General features: G+C 37.7%; 1 protein-coding gene across 1 annotated transcript in view; it reads left to right on the top strand.

Annotated features, from left to right (window-relative positions):
• CFAP43 (cilia and flagella associated protein 43) overlaps positions 1-18009 on the top strand; it is a 50534-nt gene that overhangs the window by 20861 nt on the left and 11664 nt on the right. The window contains 17 exon segments of the mRNA XM_074158975.1: positions 253-401; positions 1418-1521; positions 2539-2679; positions 4553-4722; positions 5511-5663; positions 6102-6232; positions 6946-7111; positions 7670-7783; positions 9245-9322; positions 10615-10740; positions 11279-11383; positions 12129-12261; positions 13212-13357; positions 15017-15223; positions 15997-16086; positions 16844-16921; positions 17744-17869. Of these exon segments, the coding sequence (XP_074015076.1) occupies positions 253-401; positions 1418-1521; positions 2539-2679; positions 4553-4722; positions 5511-5663; positions 6102-6232; positions 6946-7111; positions 7670-7783; positions 9245-9322; positions 10615-10740; positions 11279-11383; positions 12129-12261; positions 13212-13357; positions 15017-15223; positions 15997-16086; positions 16844-16921; positions 17744-17869 (2217 nt within the window).

The raw sequence follows: 18009 nt of genomic DNA, 5'->3' as shown, positions 1-18009 counted from the left end.
AAGTTTTTTGTCTGAGGAGCGCAGAATTAGCTTTTAATATGTAGATACAGAGCATAGGTAAAAATGCCTATGATGTCTCTAAAATCCTTCCTTTGTTAAAAACAACAACAAAAAAGTTTTTTAAATAAACCACTTAGGGTTTCTTCTTCACATTTTAGAGACTTTTAAGTAGTAAAAGAAATTGCATACTAACATATAGCATAATATATCAAATGATAAGGAACTGTTAAGTATCTTTTACTTCTCAATTAGGCAACTGCTATGGCCTGCTGTCCCTCCTCCAACAGTGTTGCTGTAGGGACCAAAATGGGTCAAATCTATTTCCTTGATGTTACCAAAGTTGAAGCTCCACGGGTTGTTCACAGAATTTTTCTTTCCAAATTTCCAGTGCTGTCTTTGCAGTAAGTATGTAGTAACAAGGGCAGGAATATTTTCAATTTGTTGCTTGAGTAATGCTGTTGGTTGAACAAAAAAATTGAAGGATTTATTAAAAAAATAACAAAGTAATATATTTTAACAGTGTCAAGGTGTTTTCCCCAACATATTCTGAATTGCTTGCAAGAGGAGTAGTAGCAGGATTTATATGAGAAATATAATAAACTAGTATTTTAAGAAGGTTTAACTGAGCACTGAAGATGCTCATTTATAACATCCTTTCTGACAGATCACCATATGCAGTAACTATGCACAATTCCATGTATCTGAATTTAGAGGGTTATTTCTCACTGAATATAAATTTGAAGTTTTGTGAATTTAAGTTTAAGCCCTTTGGTCATCCCTTCTATTATGGTGGATTTTTATTACCATTGATAATTATTCATTTGCTTAGAGTTCCAGAAATTAGCAGGCCTCCTGTAATTCTCTCTAGTGATCTTAAAGACTTTTTTTGTTGTTTGGGGTTTTTTCAATTATTGAAAAACCTGAGAACGTTTTACTTCTTAAAAAAAAGAATGGATTTCGAACTGTTGAACTTTAACATAAGTCTGCCTGTTATTTGGAGACTCAGATGTGATCTTTTTTTACAGTTACCCAAGATAAAACATTAAAAATAGATACAGAAAGCAACTTATTCAAAGTCAAGCCAATGCAAACAAAGACATGCCTATTCAAAATAATATGAAAAACTGTATAGGAGTTTTATTTTTTTGAAAAGTGAACTTCAAAGAAAGATTTAATGAACTTGTTAACATAGACTGCTATGCAGGATCACTGGCTTTAGATTGACCAAACACTCAATTGGCGATTGCACTCATAGCACTGGGCTTTATATCAGGCCCTGACCCGGTAAACCTAGAAGATGAAATTTCAGTTGCGTTTCTGCCCCAATGAAGTCAGCAGAGTTATGGGGCTGGAATTATTTGAACCTCTTTATTGACTGTATTGAACTGTTTTCTACTTGCATTTATATTTTACTTAGTTATGATCAGAGTGGCCAGTTCCTCATCACTAGAGCTACAGAAGGACATATTTTTATTCTAGATGCCCGGCCTTCAAAATTATTCCAAGTTCTTGGATATGTAGGTAATATATGTAACAACATTAACTACATTGTATTTTCACGATTTGCTGTCTTTTAAGTATACTTGCTGATCAAATTAAGCCATTCTCCTTCATTCTACTTATTTTTTCGGAGAACGAAACATATTCTTCCCACCTATTTCCCAACCATATTTGTTCTGGCCAATCTTTTTTTTGTTTTTCTTCTGTAATTTTAGTTAGCAAATGTAATATGACCTTTCTTCCAGGGCACGTATAAGTCACAGGGAAGAGAATGGATTAATTGACCAACTGATCACAACTTCAGCACAACAGTTAATAGTGCTGGCAAAGAACTTAAGACCTTTATGGCTCGTCATATGTGAACTTAGACTAAAAAACTGTAGGTCATGATAGCTGGGTGCAATCTCCTATTACAAATGTCTGCCCCGTCTTTAACATGGGTGCTGTTGGAATTGTCAGCTTTGCTGGTTGATACTGAAGAATAAAAAATAGAATTCTAACTTGAAAAAAAGTTCTTCTGAAATTTGTAAATTTGTTTATGCAGTCTCTCAATTCCAGTAACATTATACTTAGAGATCGCATCCGTGCATGTGGATCTTCATCATAATTTTAAGTAGAAAGGGCATTATTTTATCATTTTAATTGGTTTGACAAATATAGAATTACATCTCCTTAATTTTCAGAATTTGCCTGATCATGTTCTCGTTGTCTGGCTGGCTTCTTAGAGCAGGGCTTTTCTGTGCTTTATCTGGTGGTTAGCAGCAGCCAGCCTCAAAATTGCTACAATTCCAGCGGGATGTAAACTCAGATTTGAATGTTTAATGTAATAATAACACTCTGGTGCTTAGTATTCTCACCACCTGATGCCTCAACCTGAAGTTGTGTGCGTGCAGCGCTTTCTGAAACCAGGTTGTGGCTTGTCTGCTGTTTTAATGCAAGTTCGAAACCGTGGATCTCATTTTGTTTCACATGATTTAGTAAAAACAACGTTACAATGATTTAGTAACAATTTACATTGCTGTTCCCTACCTGCTTCAGCATTGGCAGATGAAGTGCTGGATCTTTCTGTAGTTTCTGACTTGAGGAACGACTCAGTTGAAGTGGTAGCACTTCTTAACGTAGCTGAGGTCCAGCAAGCAAGGCTGGCAACTTTTTGTCTACCTTCAGTACTCACAACAGGTAAGAATTGACATATATACGTGATATTTTTCTAAGGCAAGAACATATTATTGCCATCCCTTAACAAAAAATACTAACAATCGTAATCTCTTTCCTCATCTCATCTGTCCTCATTCTCTGAGGACACCATTTCTCACACAGCAGGCGGCAGACTTATAGTCTGCTGAATCATTTCAGCAGAAAGACCAGTATTTTGAGGGACAGCTAAGGAAAGAAAAAGTAATTCATTTCTAGAATCACAAAGCCACCACTTAACTACTGCTACTGCTGGTTGTTATTGTTATTATTGCTGTGTGAGCATTGCGCAAAGCCAGCCACAAAGAGGCCTTGGGCTTGGCATCACCCGTATGCAGACTAGTGTATCAGGTGTTCAAAGTGGAATTAATCCCACCAGCCTCTTCAAAGAATGATTATAGGTATATAATAGCTCATTAGGAAAAAGTTAAAGGTTGATATATCTCAAAAAATAATGATTCCCTGTCTTTGTTATAGCTTTTCTATATAAAAGCACCAAGGAAGAAGTCTGTTGTATTTAAAAAAAAATATTAGCTTCTATCCCAATAAGGAATGTTGCAGAGAAACAGTACATGAAAAAAAAACAGCACTATGAGTAAAAGGGGAGAATTAAGGAGACTTAAGAATGGTGTACCTCCATTCACCTCCTGGAAATCTGGCCCTGTGTATCTGCAGTGTGAAATGTACATATTGGACATTACAGTTAGAATCTCTATTCATAATCTGGAAGTAGAATGAAGGGAACCTGTAAGTCTTTCACTAAATTGGGTAATCCATGCTAAATTCTCAAATACTGTTCAGGATTTGTGTTATATATGCCATGCTCAACTGTGAAACAAGTCAGTACTTTGTGTCATTCAGGACAGAGCTGTAGTCTGATAGCATTTTAGAAGTTCTATAAGCAAGAAAAAATGGACCTCAGTGTCATGAGTGATCACAGAACTTTAAATTGTATCTGGTATTCTAGGAATATCTAAACCTGATATTCTAGTAATGCATTGATTTGGGGCTCTTTCTGGAATCAGCCGGGAAACTAATTCAGTGGTCATGAAAGGGCTTAAATGCGTTAACTAAGGCACAGCGAAGGCTAATGGTGCCTTGGTGTCCTCGCCGTGCAGCCAGCGCAGGACAGGCTTGGTTGGCAGTGGCACCATGAACTTCCAGTCCGATGTCTCTTCCACCTAAGAATTGTCAAATCAATACAGTTTGAGGTTTTGGTGATGTCTTCTATCTATCACATTACAGCAAAAGGCAGCCTATGCTCATCGTTAACATCATTCTATTTTTATGGCATTTTACTCACTTTATATGCAATTGAATTACTAACAAAGCCTTTTGTGGAGAAAACTTCTGTGAAACTGTTAGTAAGCCTAGTGTCAGATTTTCTAGTTATTTACATTTAATTTTTAAATGCCCTTACAATTTACAAACTTTTTACGAAGTAGTTTTCAATGATGTTAGTATTTTCTTTAAATCTCCACTAATGTTGGGCTTCTTTTTGTGCCTGTTTTTAAACAGATGAAATGGGGCTTGATTTGCAGAGTTGATGAAGATGTACAGTTATTGCATCAGGGGGTAAATTAGTGTATACAAATCGTCACATCACTGGGGTTAAACTGTTTCTAGTAATTCTTTAGAGGTAGTAGAGCTATCTCTCTGCTTCACTGCAGTGTGCTACAGCAGCACAACCCACAGAGTTAGTGTTAAACCAAGGTATCTTAATTTCCAGTCTCCTTGAAAACTCACATCATGCTTACTCCTTCCTGAGTTTGGTTTTCATAATTACTTGATAGGTGAAGTACCTGCATTAGTGGTAGTGCTGCCTCTTCCTCCCTGTTTCTTTTTTTCAATTTTTTAGATAACGATAAGTATGTTAATGAACAAGGAATGCTTAATGCTAGTGCCATTAAAAAGGAGCAATATGATCTGGATTACCCTTTGAGCTCAGCAGTCAGATTGAAGGATAACATTGTCTATGGCTACTGTAACTGTGCACCTTTCATCTGTAAATACCATCTCCCTGAAGAGGTAATTCTCTGAAGCTGCTTTATTTTGGGTGGTGGTTAAATACCAGTGAATAAAAGCTGTAGATAAAGTGAATATATTAGGATATTATCTTAAAGAAATCTTCTCTGCACTAAAAATACCTATTCCATCCATAAATATAAATTTTTGGTATCCTACCATCTGCTCAGAAACCTGGCAAAAGCCATCTCCTTGTTCTGTTACAGAGAAAGCCAAATATTGGTTCTTAAAATTCATACAGCTTTCAGGCAGTTCACCTGTAGCTTCTGTATGGGAGCTCTACTTTTGTGCAGTCTGCTGAGTAACCTGAATATCCAGCTATTGAAGGAACTGAGTCAGTGTGAGCCCACTATTCTAAGAGGCAACTGCAAACCCAGCCCAGCCCTGCCTCAGAATTAAGTCGTGTGGGCTTCAGGAAGCCACTGTCATTGCCTGCTGCTCAACTGGAGCTCTCTGCAGCTCATAGGCCTCACTCAGTTTAAGAGTCAGGTCAAGCAAGAAGGTGAATTCCAAAGGTGAGCAGTCCTCTTTGACAAACCCAGTACTTTCTGAGCCAAGAAACATACTGAATAGTATATATATAGGCCCAAACATACTGAATAAAGACGCTTTTGAAGAGATGAGAAGCAAATCGGCAGCATAGCAACAGTACTGCTTCCTGAGCTCAGTAATCCAACAACATTTTAAATTGCAGCACATGTGATAACCCACAAAGCTCTCACTAGTCTTCTCAAAATGGTATAAATCTTTCCATCATCTGAACTGCTGCTAACATTTTGTTTGTTTGGCAGAATATGTTGGCAGGTCCATCGGTATTTCTATCAGAAAAGAGGATTCCCAGCAATCAGTTTGGATCAGGTTTCTTCTGTTTATCACCCAACAGACGCTGGCTGGCATCAGCAGCAAAGGACGGTGTTTTGGTCATCTATCAGTCTCTTACTATGGTAGGTAGGCAGCCAGGCAAAGGCTTTGTTTGATTTACATGAGAAAGAGGTGTGAAAGCTACTTTCTTTCACTGTAAGCTTTTCTTTACTTGAATATAAGGTGTTCCAGAAAAATTTATGTTGAGCATGAACTGGCATAGACTCTCATACAGTAGAATTGTTTTTATAATGAATGTGTATATGATCGTATAAACTGCTTACTTTCTTCTCTAGTAAATCTTAGTGTAGATAATTTTACTACTCTTCTTTATCTCCTGCAAAATCAATATGCTACAAACTTGCCCCATCTGTAGTCAAAAATTTTAGACTCATATATCCTAGTCTTTTATGTACTTTGAGATTTTTTTTATTTACTTTTATCTAAAACTAAAGCATAATTTACAGGCATATTCCATTAGGAAAACATATTTGCTGATACTGCTTCTATGACTTTTCTAGGATATACTTGCTCGAAAGCATTGTCACTCGTATCAAGGAGGAGGAATCAGATCCATGATATTTTCGCTGGATGGCAAATTCATCCTTGTTACTGGTGAAAATGATGGTGCCCTGGTGTGTCTGAAATGGAAGTATGTATAAAGTGGCAGACCAATATTGATGGTGCAAAATCCTGTATCCTGACAGACTCATTTTTGCATCTACTTGCAATTCAAGACTTCCTTTTTGTTAGTGTCAAAGTAAGGAGAAGAATTGGATAGTAATAAAATCATTCCTCTCATCTTTAGAAGCGGTCTCCCTAGCTCATGAAGAGTCTCGTACTCTGGGTACGGTTGCAATATAAGATATAGGAGTATCTTCTGATAAGTATACCCCTAGTGGGCTTCTTGTCACTCTCAAACCATCTGGAAGGAGCTCTCTGGGGGCGTAAAGGATGTAATCTCATGAGATACTATTTTAACTCAGTGATTAGGAGACATCACAGCTTTAATGGGAATTCAACTGTGGCTACAGAGAGCTCTTAGAACATTAGGAGTAAGAGGCACTTACTACAGCTTTTCTGTCATGGTTTAGATATAACAAGGTTCAGGTAGATGGAGAGATTAAAGGTGACTCCACAAGAGCAATATTTCTACTCTGGGTAATCCATCTTTCAGAATTTCTAAGTCTGTGGAAACTTCACTTAATTATGCAATTCTAGAACACAAACAATATTGAATCATATGTAAAAATATTGAATAGGCATTTTTGAACAACTTAATAATTGTGTTATAAAGAATATTTAATACTTCATCCTTTTCCATAATACACAAAAAAATACATCTGTTCCCTTTCTGTTTGCTAGGAAGATAACGAAAATTGAAGCTAAGGAAGCTGCTTTTCACTGGCAATCTCTTCTTGCTGTACTGAACAAGTCTACTTTGAATGAAAATGTTGTTTTAAAATCTATGGCAGAATGGCAGTTTGACCCAGAATCTACATCAGAATCAGTTCCAGAAGTGAAATTTAAGGTGTTTTCTTAATTTTTATTGGGGAAAAAAGTTTGATCATTATCCTAATATTTACACATGATAAAAGCTGTCATCAAAACAAACTCTGATCCTTTTGTAAAAGTAGAATACACCTGAGGATGGGCTGAATATGCTTAATTATTATTTTGTGAAATAGTTATGGGAGGATGACATTCATGTCTTCAGTGTCACTCGGTTTCTTCAGCCAGAGGAAACTGTGAAAGGCCATTTCTCCTCATGTGAAGTTACGTGTCATTCCCAGTGTGCTGTTACTGCTATACGTAGTTTATAACCAGTCAGATGTTTTTCGGTTGAAATCAAGCAAAGCAATGATTACAGAGATTGGTACCGTCAGCCCCTCTGAGTCAAAAGTCTTGGCATAATAGCAAGGGTTTGCAGGATCAGATTTGGGGACTGCTTAGGGAACAAAAATGTTATAACACTCTGGAACTTGGTGGTGGTGGTGTTGCTTCTAATGTGAGTCCATTTTTTCTTTCTTTTCTGTCTCTTTCATTCTCTCTAAGTACCTGAGATGGATGTTTATATCCTTAATTTCAGGAGGCACCACTTAAAACTTCCAGTGTAGAGGTGTCAGAAGAAGGTGGAAACATCACCAGTTTGTATTCAGCCAGTACCGATGACGTGACGTGGATGGGTCAGAAGATACAGAAGGTACTTTCATAGAACAAGTATTAATCAAAGCCAGAGTTTTCAAGAGTCAGTAGTGATTTGTGGTGCCAAGTTTTATACTGTAAAGGAATCTAGTTTCTAAAGCTTTTCTGACATTTGGACCTCTCTTTAAGGCATTGCAATCTAGACTTTTAGAAATCCCAGGCCAAGGCTATAAGTACATGGGAGAAGGTGCCTAGCACAACAGGACCTCTGAATACCAAAAGACCACTTCCACACAAGGAGTAAACTAAAAAAGATTGCCAGAGAAATTGGCTTCCTTTAGAAACTTATAAAGAATTTTCTTCTAAAAGTTAAAGTATATCAAAGATCTAACTGTCTACAGAAAGGGGATTTAGCACTTTGTGAGCCTGGAAACTGCTATGATAATGTTAGTATAGATTTTTATTTTTTTTTTCCCAGAAATATGAATTTATGGATGGCAGGAGGTTCTTTCTGATATAAGCCAGAGCTGTACATTTTGTTCAGCTTTTGAGGTTTGATGATAGGACAGAGCAAAATATCATTGCTTTCTGAGTGATCTCAGGAGTGACTTTCCAAATCACGATGCAGTTTCACAAGTGGCTGAAGTCAGTCTAAGACATATCGCCACTTTCAGTGTCATCTTCTCCATCTCTCTCCCAGACATATATTCCTGTTTCTACTTTGGTGCTGCCACTCATGCTTTGATGTCTCTACTGGAATTTTTTGGTAAATCCATGTGACTGTGCATACACATGAGTATCACATGACTATTGGTATCAGCTAGGGACAGGTGATGAGAAGCAAAAGTCGAAGGGCAGCAGTGTGGTCCTAGTTTGTTTTAAGCTGCTTGTTAATGTCCTAAGGGACGCGTGTCTGACTTCTAGAGGATGGAGGCCATCCAGTGTCAGAATGATACACCCCTTCCTTTCAATCAATAGCCATCAGCCTCCTTAAAGCTGCAAACTTATTTTAGAAAGCAAATTCCAGAGGTGTGGATTAATCGCAAAATTTTCCCTAAAAGATGAATTGGCAAGGTTGTAGGGGCAAAGAAAATTTTACAGCTTCCAGAATGAGTAACAGATGTTAGTTTACTTGTGTCTTTAAATATCCCACTGGAAACGCTTAGTGACAATGAAAAGTCTAAGGAATATGAAACACTTGACAAATTCTGGCAGGAGGCTTTATGCAGTTAAATGTGTCTGTCATTATTGCACTTGTAATTACCTCTTTCTTTAATATTTTCTTTCTTTTAAGCTCTATTGCTGTACAATCAGTTTATAGTGTGACCTGGTTGTACAGTCTTCTTTCTCTTGAGCAATTCTAAGAATCATCCTGTTGAATTAGGAATATGTCTGTTTTAGTTATTAATCCCTTTGGAATTTTGTTTTCTGTACAGGTAATGTTCCTTTAGATTATTTCAATCTTTTTTTCTCTTCTTGTCTGTTTTTGTTTTTCAACAACATATCTCTTGTATGCCAGGTCATTAGAGAAGAGACTCAGAAATTTGCTAACCAGAAGGAAGAGCTGCAAATGGGAATTAAAAAGCTGCGTAAAACTGTGAGTTTCTTACGAGGGTAATGGCTCAGCTTACCAGTTTTGTTTACAAGTGCACTTCCTTTATGGCTGTCAGCTCTAGCGCTCAGTTACATTATTGTCATAAACTCCGAGCGGACAGGTAATAAAGAGATGTGCTTCTTCAGGGACTATACGCTGAACCTGCCAGGAACTACTGTCTGGTTCTCAGTTTCCTTTGCTCTTATACCTTGAGCAATCTATCCCCTCAGCAGGCTGGTTTCTGCATGTCTAACAACCTTTCCTTATAGAAACTACTATCGTCTCCTCTTCCTTCTGTTTCCTTCCATAAAACCTGCTACCAGCAAGAGGATAAAGCAGAGGGTCATCTACAGTAGTCTACCCAGGACCATGTCCAGACAGTTTTTTATTATCTCCAAGGACGGGGACTCCATGACCTCTCTGGGCAACCTGTTCCAGTCCTCAGTCAGCCTCACAGTAAAAAAGTGTTTCCTGATGTTTCAGTGGCACCTCTTGTGTTTCAGTTTGTGCCCGTTGCCTCTGGTCCTGTCATGGGGCACCACTGAAAAGAGCCTAACTCTGCCCTCTCAGCACCCTCCCTTCAGGTATTTATAGACATTGATGAGATTTCCGCTCCCAGGCCATTTCTTTTTTAGGCTGAAGAGCTCCAGTTCTCTAAGCCTTTCCTCGTATGAGAGATGATCCAGCCCCATAATCACCTTCATTGGACTCTCTCCAGTACATCCATGTCTCTCGCCTTCCTCAACCTATTAGCACAACTCTCAATACAGCCCAGGATACTGTTAGCCTTTTTTTGTGACAAGGGCATGTTGCTAGCTCAGGTTCAACTTGGTGCCCACCAGGACCCCCAGCTACTTTCCTGCAAAGTTGTTTTCCAGTTGCTCAGCACCAATTGTGTCCTGGTGCATGGGGCTGTTCCTACTCAGGTACGGGATTTTGCTCTTCCCTTTGTGGAACTGTGTGAGATAGATAACAACTTAATAAAGTGGTAACAGCTTAATAAAGTTCTCAGAACCAAAGAATAAAGAATTGTGTACTACAGGTTCTTAGAAAGTATGCACAACTTCACATATAACATCGAAATCATCTGTAAGTGAAAGATGAAATATATTCACATAGTACTCTCTGTCACTAGCTACGGGCAGCACGTTCTACCAATTACCATGAAGTGGTTTAAAGCGGGGGCAATTAAAATCATTTTCTCTGGTATCAAGTTCTATAGTGTTAAAAATAGTATTTCCTCTATTCACATTCAAATTACTTTTTATTCCTTATACTTATTTTTAAACAAACAGATTCAGAAAATGATGCATGAAAATGAGCAGGTGCCAGATGTTGAGAAACTGGAGCAGCAGGAGTTCAACCTGGACACAGAAGAACAGGAAAGAGCGCAAGCAGAGGCTGAACAAGAAGTGGCCAGGGTATGACAGAATGAGGGGAGAACATTTTAAAACTGGCAGTGAAAAGGAGAAAGAGTGACTGAAGAACAAAGGACGATCTCCAAGTTGTTGGGAAGCAGGAAAACTTAAAAGTATTTTAGTTCTTTTAATAATATACAATTGATTTAATAAAAATTAATTAAGAAATAAAAATTTAATAAAATTAATTTAATAAAAATATAATATAATACTTTAATAAAAGTATTAAGTCACTTTTTGAAGAAGATGAAGCTGCTGATGCAGACATTGCCAACTGGAGTATGATCTATGCCAGAAACTATGAATTTGACACTGTGGCCTTGGGCATGTTGCTGAAGTTCTGTAATGATCTTCTTCACAGGTAAAATGGTGCCCTTCAGTAGTATGCAACATAGTTTTTGGAGACGATAGCTCCGATAGTCTAGGATGATAAAATATCAGTAATTCATTTCATCTGTTAGGTTTCTTTCAATAACTCAATACAAATTGCCTAGGTTATTTCGCACCACATCTTTTTATTTTCTTTTCTGTATCTTGAAAGGTGAGGAAGGAGATTGAGATGGAGAATTTAGCCAACCGTTATTTGCAGGATGTCATCAAACGTGAATGCTGGGATGCTATGTGTGTAAAAGGACGTGCAATTAAGGTAACCTCTGCTTTCTAACTAATTTTCTGCAGTAGTTTATTGATTCCTTAAGGTACAGAAACAAAATAAATATAAGCGTAACACATTTCTGGCTTGCTTATGGTATGGGAAAAAAATTACTTCTTCCCAGGGCTCCTGAAATCTTTCATTCTGATCATTTTGTCTGAGCCTGGCTGATTTTACCTTCTAAGGTGGGTAAAAGCGCTGATAAGCAAATAAGCAATTCTATGATTCCTTGATTTCAGAGAATATCTGTATGCAGTGTTACTAAAAGGAGAGGTAAATACTATTTTTCTGTGTGCAGTCAGTATGACTTCTGCGGCACAAATCATAAAGGCAAAATTTAACCCTGATTTTGCCTATTTTAAACAGAGGGAGATTAGTCAAACTGGTGAACTGGTGATACTGGATTATCTCAAGGGTGGTGAAAGACCAAGTCATTTTACAAAAAAATACAGTTCTGATTGAACTCCATGGATAAAGAGGCCACATCGTAGATTATTTAAAAAATAAAAAAAGGGCAAATTTTAAACCAACCATTTTCAATACCAAAAAGGCAAGTGGTTTTTGTCTTACTCCTGTATTTTTACTACATTGTCTATATTAGTTGATCCTCAATTTTATTCCTGATTTTAAGAAGTCTTTATAACTTTTTAGTATTCAGGTGTTGAACAAATGAATTGATAGATGCATTCTGAAGAACTTTTTACTTTGGGGTTTTGGTATTGTTTTTTAATTTGAACAGTGCTTCCATACGGCTTGTGAAGTGAAGAATTATCCACTGAAGAAATATAGTAAAGAAGAGCTGGAAAATTTGGAGAAAGTTCTCCGGTTAAAGAAGATTGAGACAGCTGATCTTAAGGTACAGTCTCTTTGAAGTACTGCATAAAGGCATTTCAGATCAGAATGTTCTGATTTGGCATCTTAACGCTTCTTTACATTTATAAAGTCCATTTTCTTGCCATAGAAATTGTCCAAAACAAATTTGAAGAGAGAAATACCTGGTCTAGTGGGTGGTGTCCCTGCCCGTGGCAGAGGGGTTGGAACAAGATGCTATTTAAGGTCCCTTCCAACCCAAACTATTCTATTATTCTATGAAATAAAGAGGAAATGTGGTTTTACTCAGAAGAAATGTGTAAGTATTAAAGAATCACAGAAAAGCTGAGAAGAGCCCTTTGAAAGTCATCTAGTCCAGCCCTCCTAGAGCAATTTACTCAGGGTTGTGTTCAGTCAGATTTGGAATATCTCCGAGGGTGGAAGATTCCATGACCTCTATGAGCTACCTCTTCCTGTGATTGACAACCTTCACAGGAAAAGTCTTTTATTATGTTTAAGTTGGATGTCTTGTGTTTTGATGTATACTCATTTCCTCTCAATCTGTCACCGAGCACTGCTGAGAAGAGTCCAGCTCTGTTGTTCTTAGTCCCCACAATCGGGTTTTGTATGCATTGTTGAGATCTCCCCAGGCCTCCTCCTTCTTGAGGCTAAACAATTCCGGCTCTCTCAGCTTGTCCTCCCATGTTAGATGCTTCAGACTCTTAATTGTATTAGTGGCCTGTCACTGGACTTGCCTCCAGTATGCCCATGTCTGCCTTATACTGGGGAACCTACAAATGGATCCAACATTCCAGATACGATCATTTCAACTTGTATTATTTTGATTGCTGAGCTTAATTGCAGAATATAACCTCTAGAATTTTTCCATGCACGTGCCACTGGATCGTCTGCAAAATTAACAGTTATCATGTTTGTGAAATTCAGGTTCAGAAGAATAATCTTGAGATTGAGTCTGAGACTGTATCATCTAAAGAAGAATCACAGAAGGCAGAAGAAGTAGCGGCTGATAGTAGTGCATCTTCTTACTGCCTGGTTGGAAGTCTGAGCTCTCAGTATGGTGGAGACACATCTACCCTATACCGCCAATGGGACTTGCACACCAGGGAGCAGAAAGTCAATCAGATAGTATTATTGAAGGTGATGGCTTCTTAAATTTGTATTACTGCAGTGATGCCGTCGTATCTGTTGGTTCTCCCAGCAGCCACAGCCACTGTCAGGTTTTGGGCATCCTGACACTATACAATGGAGAGTTGCACAGGTTTCTGAGATGAAAGCTGATAAATGCACGTGGTGCAATAGAGCAGCGTGTGGATTTGCCAGCTCAGGTCTGGAAGAAAAACATTTTAATGAAATTGGTTACCCAATTTAAGGGTATCTGTATTTTTCCACTGGTGCTTCTGTTTAGGAGTTGTTATAACCAAAGCTGGCTTGCACATCTCAGCATGCCTGTGAAAACATGACCTCTTTCCAGATTATTTTCTGCTGAATGAAAGATCAGCTGGTTCCTACCCCCATTTCCTTTCTCTCTAGTCTTGCCATCCCTTCATTTGGAGTCTTCAACGTTTCTGTTATTTATTATTCATTACTATCAGACTCTCTTACTTCTCTTACCCTGGCCAGTTTATTAAGTATTAAACATGAAACATGCTACAGAGTAGGCTTCTTACGGAGATGATCTACAAGGGTAGAAGTGGTTAAACTACTATAAAGCATTGCCTCCACAGAGCTCTTTAAGGCTGTAAATGGTAGCAGAACTCAATGATTATGCATTGTAACACATAAAATCTAGTAGATACACTAGTGTTTAAAGTAGATAAGGAAGAAACACAAGGAGCACTTTTAGGTGTAAGCTTGGATGTAATTAGATCTTTCTGTCTGGCTTTAAAGATGCATATTTGATATCTAAGTGTAGATATATCTTCAGTGTTCTTGGCCAACACAGCAAGCCTGCTGAGAGCTAGATGGCCAACTAGACATTGAGCACAGCCTTTTTTCTCCCAGCAGCATTGCACCTTATCTGCCATCCTGACTTATTACATCCTAACTTATTATTACAGTAGAAATCAGTAAAATAATCATGGACACAGATATTGATTGTATTACAAATTGCAAACAGCTAAGCGTCTCAAAATGTGAAGTTTAATGGCAGAACTGACATTCTTTTCATGTTTCATTTTAGTAAATTGACACAGTAGGAGAGACACGTGGTTTTCTTCCTTAATATTCTTCTTTTCTTTGCTGAGATCAATTATTTAGGCTAAAGGAAGAATTAATCCACTAAGAATATATGTGTTTAAAAATAATTTTAAAATCTCAGGTGTGTTAAAAAAATTAGTTTCCAATGTTTGTTTATTTAATGGGCATACTTTACTTATATATGTCGGACAGAAAATCACATGAAAGCATATCAAAACTGCAGGTTGCATCACTTAAAAATCAGGAAAGTATGTCATTAACTCTGCCTCCCTGAACCTGCGATTTACAATCTCTAGATTTACAAGTCACGTGTTTTTTTCTTTGAAGCCCCTTCTTCTTTCAGCTAAAGAAAGAAGCTGCCAGCAAATAGAAGGCAGCCTAATTTTTTATCTAGTTTTGGCAGCAGTATCTTTCTTTCAGAATCTTCTAACAATGCTTGAACTCTGCCCTTATGATTTTCACAAAAGGACTTTACCGGTTTATCTCCCTGTCACACATGCAAGTACACATGTTGATGATTGTGATGGCTTGAGGAGTGGGATGTAATCATGGGTGGATGTGATTTGTGAAGTATTGTTGTCTCCTATTTTGGTATTTCAGGACATTATTTACAAAGTGAAAACTGCTTTTAATAAGGAATTTGACATAGTTGCACGACAAAAGGAGCAGGAGATAGCAAGAGTGAAAGAAAGAAACCTGAGGGTCCGAGAAATCTTGGCACAGCTTGACCTCCAAGTGGGAGTGTGGGAGCCAGCTCTTACTGATGATGAGATACCGGAGCGAGCGCTCACTGTTCAGGATTCAGAGGTGTCTGAAAAATAAATCTTTCTCTTTCATGAGTGAAAATACAATTCTCTAATTCTTCTTATATCCAGACATTTGTCAGTACTGAAAAAAGCCTTACACCAGATGCGTCTGTGTACATGAAATCATCTTCTTTACTCTTTTGCTTCCCTTCCCTTTTCAGGGAGAAAACGTAAGTCAATGTGAAATGAATAAAATGTATACAATCTTAATTTATTGCTGTTATAAATTTTTAATTGCCCGTAATTTAGATAGAAATTCCCCCTGTTCCTGACTATAAGATTCAAACCAGGCTTGCAGGATTTACTTCCATAGATTAAGGTTTCTCAGTTTTCTCTGAGCACCATTTTGAAACAAGCTAGTTTCAAACTAAGTATCTAGGTACTAAAACATACCTAGTACTGTACTTATAAATTCAGTTGGTAATTTATAAAGAAACGACATTTTTCTTATACAATATATTCCACTGGTCTCATCTGGTTTTTTTGGTCAGTCTTTCCTCACTTCCCTCTTCTCTCCCAGCAGTCCTTTTTATTCCACTGTCAGAAAAGGTAGGCGCAAAACACAACTAACATCAAAAAAGTTATGGTAGCTCATATTTCAGCTTTTTAGAAAAGCTTTTGGAGCTGTTCAAAAGAACAATTTGAGGAATATTATCATGGAGCAGAGATACAAAAAGCAGTAAGGATTAGCATTGCACCATCTTTCCAAATAGTCCATGCGTGATCATGTTTGGAGAAAAGAACCCTGATACAAACCTCATTTTCCTCCTTCAGATTAAAGTTGAAAAATACTTGACTCAGCAAGAGAGAGAGAAGGCAGAAATGCTGGCTAAGCTTGAAATGGAAAGGCGCCTTGCTGCTATGGTACTTAAAGTTGTATCCTTTTTACTGAATAGGCCTTTGCCTCTGGTTAGGCTTATTTATTTAATGCTGCACTAGAATATTCCGGTAATGTAGTACAGAAGAATACATTTAAAATGGTATTTAATGATGATGTGTGCCTTTTCCCTCTTATTATCATTTATAATCAGATCTACATAGACCAGCTGGGGGAAAAAAAGATTTAATGTTAGGCTTACAATTTTTAAAAACGTGCTTAGTGACTAGGTCCTCTAGACTGAGCACTAGATACATTTCTAAGTGCATGCTACTGCTCAATCAAGAGCTTTGTGCTTGATACGTGTTTGTTGACTAAGTGGCCTCTTCTCTTCAAGGATGAGACTAGAAGATCATAATTCTTTCCTCTTGCTTTAAAATGCGTCTGTGAAAGGCCTAAGATGGTTCTGGCCCCAAGAGAGATGCACAATAATACAGTGTCACTACGAATTCCTTCATTCTAGTCTGCCAACTGGCCAGGAGTAGCCTATGCCTATGTATTCTTTCCAAAACTGCCAGAATGGCAGTTTTAGTACATTATTTGGTATATGAACATCTGTCCACCAGGAAAAACACTTGAGACTTTTAGCATATTTCACGCACATCATCAAAGAGCATAAATCTACTAGTGACACACAGTATAATCGTATGGGTGACCTAGAGGTGAGCTACCCTATTATCACTCCCAAAACTTCCAGTTACCACACATTTTGTACCCTAAAGTATTTTTTGTGGTCGTTCCCAGGACAATGAAAGACTGCGTGCTCTTGATGACATGATGGGTGGAGTGCAAGAAGTCAAAAAGGAAGACATCTTGAAAATGGTGAGCTGTCTCTCTTCCAAATCATTTAGGTATCTTGTGGGCTTTTAAGTAAATGTAAAAATTAACTAGCAAATATTTCCAACCTGAGTGATAGAAAAAGATTGGAGAATTACGGAATTGCATTATGCCTAGATAGATTCCGTAAGAGACTCTACACTGGACTTAAAAGAGACCACAAAACTCTAGTGCCTGCATGTGATTTGCCCATCAACACCAGTCTCTATCACAGTGGAATACTGCAGGAAAACAATCTTGTATTACCATTATAGCAACTGTATTGCTGGGGTAAGGGTCTATTATCCATGACTGTGATCTTACAGAAAAATACTGTGTTCCATGTAACTCAGCGACAATAGGGAGTACAGGAGTAGAGGAAGGAAAGAAAGCGAGAAGTGTCACAGAAGAAGGATAGGGCAGACCCAAGCACTGTCCCTGGAACTGCTCTGTTTTGGAAAATTAGGGCTCCACTTAGAATTATACATTAGCGTGGAGTTAGATTTGGGGTTCTGAAACAAAAAATGTTATATATCTTGTACTGACAGTAGCATATTTGAGTTCAAAATACTTGTATTTCACAAGATCCCGTAGTGAATTCCTGTAAGCAAGTGAGAGAGAATAGCACAGTATATATACATCAAAAATGCTGGTGCAAGCAACAGACCAAAGAAACAGAATATATATGTGTTACTTACACTTAATGCTTGTCCCTCACTGACCACTAATAGATACCTTTCATTAAATTTGATGCGAGCTATAGTTTGTTTGTGTGCTGATGGAGAATTAATATTGCTTTTGACACATATTTGTCTTTGATATTTCCAGGAAATTCCTCCACCTTCATTTATATCTAAGCCGGAGCATGTTTGGAATGATGAAGAGAAGAAAATATTTAGAGAATATGAGAAAAAAGTCGAGGAGCTGAATGAAGAAAAAGAAAATTATAGAAGGGTAAATTAAAATGAGAAAAGGAGTGGTTTTGCTCACAGTGCTCAAGACCAAAGCTCCTGATCTTTCTCAGGAGCTGCTTCTAAAAATGAATACTAGTAAATAGAATAAATGAAGAACAAAGATCCTGGGGCATATTAAAT

Source organism: Numenius arquata, chromosome 15 (genome assembly GCF_964106895.1).
Source record: "Numenius arquata chromosome 15, bNumArq3.hap1.1, whole genome shotgun sequence".
NCBI classification, from domain to species: domain Eukaryota; kingdom Metazoa; phylum Chordata; class Aves; order Charadriiformes; family Scolopacidae; genus Numenius; species Numenius arquata.
This window is presented reverse-complemented; position numbering and strand designations above follow the sequence as displayed.